Genomic DNA, 4,337 nt, shown 5'->3' with positions numbered 1-4,337 from the left:
AAGAATCATTCGAGCCGTCAAAAGATTACATTTATGTTACCATAAATAGTAGTTGAAACTAGGCGTTTTGCCTAGAACTGAGGGCAAAAACGTCGCTGTCAAACACCGACTTTACTCCATTCATAATTCTTCATAAATCTGTATTTCTAACCAATTACGCTTGAAATAAAGCACTAAAAAGCTAAGGATTTAAAAGTTGAGCTTTATTTCGTTAATACACGGGCCTCGCAATCATCGTGTAAGTATGACTAGATTTTTCTTTTGATCGATCCTCTGTCTGGCGAGCGGCTAAGTTGTTCGTTCAATTACCGTGGTCTTTACGTTAATCTCATGAGATAAGCCGTTAGCTTGAACTTGTTTTCCGTAATGCTCAATTTAAATTGCTGCCATTAAGCATTGCGTTCGAGCGCGGAACAATGTATGGCAACGCTTACCTAGACCGCCCTATGTCTTTTCTTTCTAGGCAAACACGTTACCGTTGTATAACGACTGAGAGCTATCTGATTCCTACAAGTAGAAACCACTTGTAAGTTAGTCTATTTTATAATAAATCCTGCTTCGCGCTTCCTGCTGATCTACAGTGGAAAGCACCGCAAGCACTACAAGCATGATCCGTCATGCAGTCAGTAGTGACGGTGGCTGAACGAGCCTGAGAAGGAACGAACCGAGGACACACAATTGTGTTCCAAAATTCTTATTGTTGTTGAAACGACGATGCGGCCATCTTAGCCCATCCCCTTAGTTCCGCTACCGGCTAGCGGAAACTTATCTCTACCATATTGATGCGGAATTAACGACACGTATGATACGCAAAATAAATTATATGTTGTTAGTGGTTTTATTTTGAGGAACTTACTCGGCATAAGTTACACATTAGCGATTGCACGTTTCGCTTAAAAACATCTCCCGTCGTCCATCAACGGCATGAAATATCGTGTCGAAGGGAAGCGATGACCTCTTTTGTTTGCTTCGCCCATATATCGTTGTCACTTCTAACTACTGAAATATCGCCTATAGTCGCTTTGTAATATTTGATTTTTTTTTCTGGTAATTTTTGCAGTTACATAATTTCTTGTAATTTTCCTTCGCAATAAATTAGCCATTCACTACTACCGACGATAGCAGGTAGATATTTCTAATGGACATTAACGTCTTTTTCGTCTCGCGAATACGTTTCGCCGACTAAAACGGCCGTACAGCCAACATTCTGTTCTGCTCTAGAACAATCTCCCTGAAAGCTTGCCCTGTTGTTGCTCCAATATCGTTAAGTCCACTGCAAACAGCGGCGGTAAAATTAAATGCTGTGGAGGTTTTTTTTGGTAAATTCCTTTGTGGCGTCGACACATTTATAAAAAACGGCAATTTGATTTACTTTACTTAGGGAAACAACTTAAGAAGTAAACAGCAGTATCTATTTGAAATTCGGTAGAGTAAACGGAATAGAGAAAATAACTCACAGCAAAAACGCTCTCCTAGCGTTCCGCTCAATGTCACTTCGTTGCAATGTCGACCTTTCTCTTGCTACTTCGCTCTGTTCGGTGCAAACGAGCGGACTCGTTCTCCAAAATCGCATTGTCCTTCTGCCGATGGAAACTCGTGCGAAAATGATTTGCAGAAGACCAATCATATTTACTTGTTGTACACTGGACCAACATATAGACCGACTGTATGTGCCTTGTTTTGTTCCCGCCCATAGGACGGACATGTGCGCGTCTGGTCCACCCATTTTTCTCCGTAACGTCAACACCTTTAGAATAATCATAATAGATTTGCTTCGGTACACCGTCATTCCCTATTTATGAATGGGACTAACGAACTAGAAAGTGGGCTTAAACAGGTTAGTGGCATTTCAGAAGCATTACGTCTATAATAACAAAACAATCCACAATTGTTTCTTATCTTTCTTGCACTAGTAATGTCTCTCGATGCGTCCGTTCACCTGTAGTTAAGGTGACGCGAGAAGCCGTGGTAGGTTAATTCGATGCCACCGCATCCAAGTATATACTACAGAGACTGTCTGATCGTTTGCCCTATTGGACCATAGTGACTTACTACGTTCGTTAGTAGCGGTTGAGCAAAAGGCGACACTTCTCGAAAAAGATTGCCCGCGACTGTTACTTGACAATATTGATACCTATGCATGTGTACTTCTTCCGAAGTTCAATCTGCTGTGAATTCAGTAAACGTAGAGTTTATGTCGCGTCCTTCTTTGTACGACCACCGTTGAACTTCTCTACAAATTAGTATCAGTCTGTGCGCTCTGTGCGAGTGAAACTACACCCTGTTTAGAAAACGAGCCGTACCATCGTTGTGCTTAACTACTTTTCTTTTTCTGTGTCAATTACACATATTGTATATCTGTAATGTTAGAATCAAAGAGGTACAAACAATTGACACATGACGACACCATTTGCTTTTCGAGAGATGTTTTCCCGGAAGCATTCGGTACACTTTTGATCCTCTTTCCTTTCCTTTCCTTTCCTTTCTTTATTATCGTCTTTACTTTAGCGCATTTTTCTAACGCTATAATTTTGCCCCGTAGTTTCGTCTTTAGATTACACAAACGGTGCACTGTTTGACGTTAACGAACACAACGAGGCTGTCTAGAACATTACAGACGCAAGTCAACGTACATCCGTGTCGACGACAGACGACAATGACACAAGAAAACAACGCTGTAGACGTATTGAGAGCGAACACCCGTTTCCTTAGGTCCGTTTTTTTCTATATATTTGTGTTACATTATTTGTTTTAGAATAGGTTCGTTTATCAACCACATTATCTCCTTCACATTTGTTCTATCGTGGATCACTCATTCAACGAGACAACAACGAGAAGGAGCCAAGTATATATATATATATATTAAGAAAAAACATATAAAGATTTTCAGTTTAAATCTTTCTCGCAGTTATTTGTCATTTTTCTGGTCGATCAGTTGATAAGGTACAACTTTCGATATAAGGTTTATAGAAGTGTCGAGGTTGATGGTAAGGGTGAGGATGATGGACAGATCATGTATTCTGTTTAGCTACCTAGCGGCTATGCTCGCCAATATATCTGATGCGCTCAGTTCCGTTGATCGGAGTCTCTCGGATTAGCAATCTCCAATGCTTACGACCAAATTTTTTATCTTCTTTCTGCTATATAAATATGATTTCAAACTTCTCGTTACAGCAGACGTTCCCCTTTTTTCCAATAGGCCTTCTGCTTGCCCTCTTCGAGCATGGTGCCTTGCTCTTATATACTTTTTATATACTCATGTACCATCCCACAGAAAATAGAAGGTTCACAAGAAAACTTCTGTATCTAGGTGTCTCCTGTTCATTGTCCGTGAATCCTGGCAGTCGTTGCGGTGCATTGGTTATTATGGGTTAGTGTAATGATTAATGCAATTTTCGTAAACGTACGTCTCTAACAATTCTTTTCACAATATTTTGGCTATCCATCTCGCACGTAATGTCCGTCGCGCTTCTTGTTATTACGTCAAGTTAGCAGATTACGGCACTTCTTGCTCTGCTGGTGATTCTCGCGAACCATGGTAAGTGGTTAATACGTAAAACTTTTATGATTTTTAGGTTCTCTCCAAAGTTCGTCAATGCAGGCTTATAGTCGTTTAGTGCAGCTTAAAAAACAGGATTTATCTATTTTATATCTTGCCAACACTCGCTATTACTATCTAATATAGCTATTGTTGCCAACAGTAATTATCAGCTTAGACTTGATCCGCACGTTTGTGACACGATCAATGGCTGGAAATCGTATGAAGATCAGATGACGGATAAACAGGTCACAAGACGATACGCTACAGAGGGACTCGATTTTGGGAAGCACACTCGAGCGTGCTTTGGAAAATTGTGTTCAATAGCTTGCTTGGCTTATCTGCATTTATATTGTCGATTGGGCTTGATTATTGAGACGTAAAATTGCAAATAAAGCAACTTTATTTTCATTCTAGCCTGTGGGCCTTTCGTCGAAAGGCTGCCTAGCTTGCAATGAAATACTCGAAGCTTGACTGAAGTATCATGACAATGATGGGCTCCAGTTGCTTGAAACTTTTGCACTAGTAGAAGTGGGTTCGATGGCTTGTTACTTCATGGTTTAATTCACTTAATACGTCCATCCGTAGATTGCTTTATTAACAGAGAAATAGCTAGGTAAAGGTGATTGAATCAGCTTAACGTTATTAGTTCCATCCACCGGTAAGTTTGTGGTATTGTTCCTCGTTGAGAGCTTGGTTTTGCTCTTTTGAGCGCATCGAAAGGAAAATATAACCGCCGATGAACTCGTGGATAGTCTTGCAGTCGGCAGAAAGCGGCGACACCTAGAATAATAGTGGG

General features: G+C 40.5%; 1 protein-coding gene and 1 long non-coding RNA gene across 6 annotated transcripts in view; one reads left to right on the top strand and one right to left on the bottom strand.

The window, feature by feature from the left end:
- The first annotated feature begins 108 nt into the window (after positions 1–108).
- On the top strand, positions 109–2,398 carry LOC111264055 (uncharacterized). Its single transcript, XR_002682628.2, has 2 exons — positions 109–238; positions 464–2,398. It is a non-coding gene; the product is annotated as an uncharacterized LOC111264055 (long non-coding RNA).
- Positions 807–4,337, bottom strand: part of LOC111264047 (unc-112-related protein) — a 36,026-nt gene continuing 32,495 nt past the window's right edge. For all 5 annotated transcript variants that reach the window (XM_086969926.1, XM_086969927.1, XM_022839630.2 and 2 more), the window contains one exon: positions 807–4,321. In XM_086969926.1, the coding sequence (XP_086826052.1) occupies positions 4,184–4,321 (138 nt within the window). In that variant the 3' untranslated portion in view covers positions 807–4,183. The remainder of the gene's footprint in view (positions 4,322–4,337) is intronic.

This window comes from Varroa jacobsoni, unplaced genomic scaffold (assembly GCF_002532875.2).
Source record: "Varroa jacobsoni isolate VJ856 unplaced genomic scaffold, vjacob_1.0 scaffold_815, whole genome shotgun sequence".
Lineage (NCBI taxonomy): Eukaryota > Metazoa > Arthropoda > Arachnida > Mesostigmata > Varroidae > Varroa > Varroa jacobsoni.
Note: the sequence above shows the minus strand (reverse complement) of the source record. Positions and strands in the feature narration are given on the sequence as shown.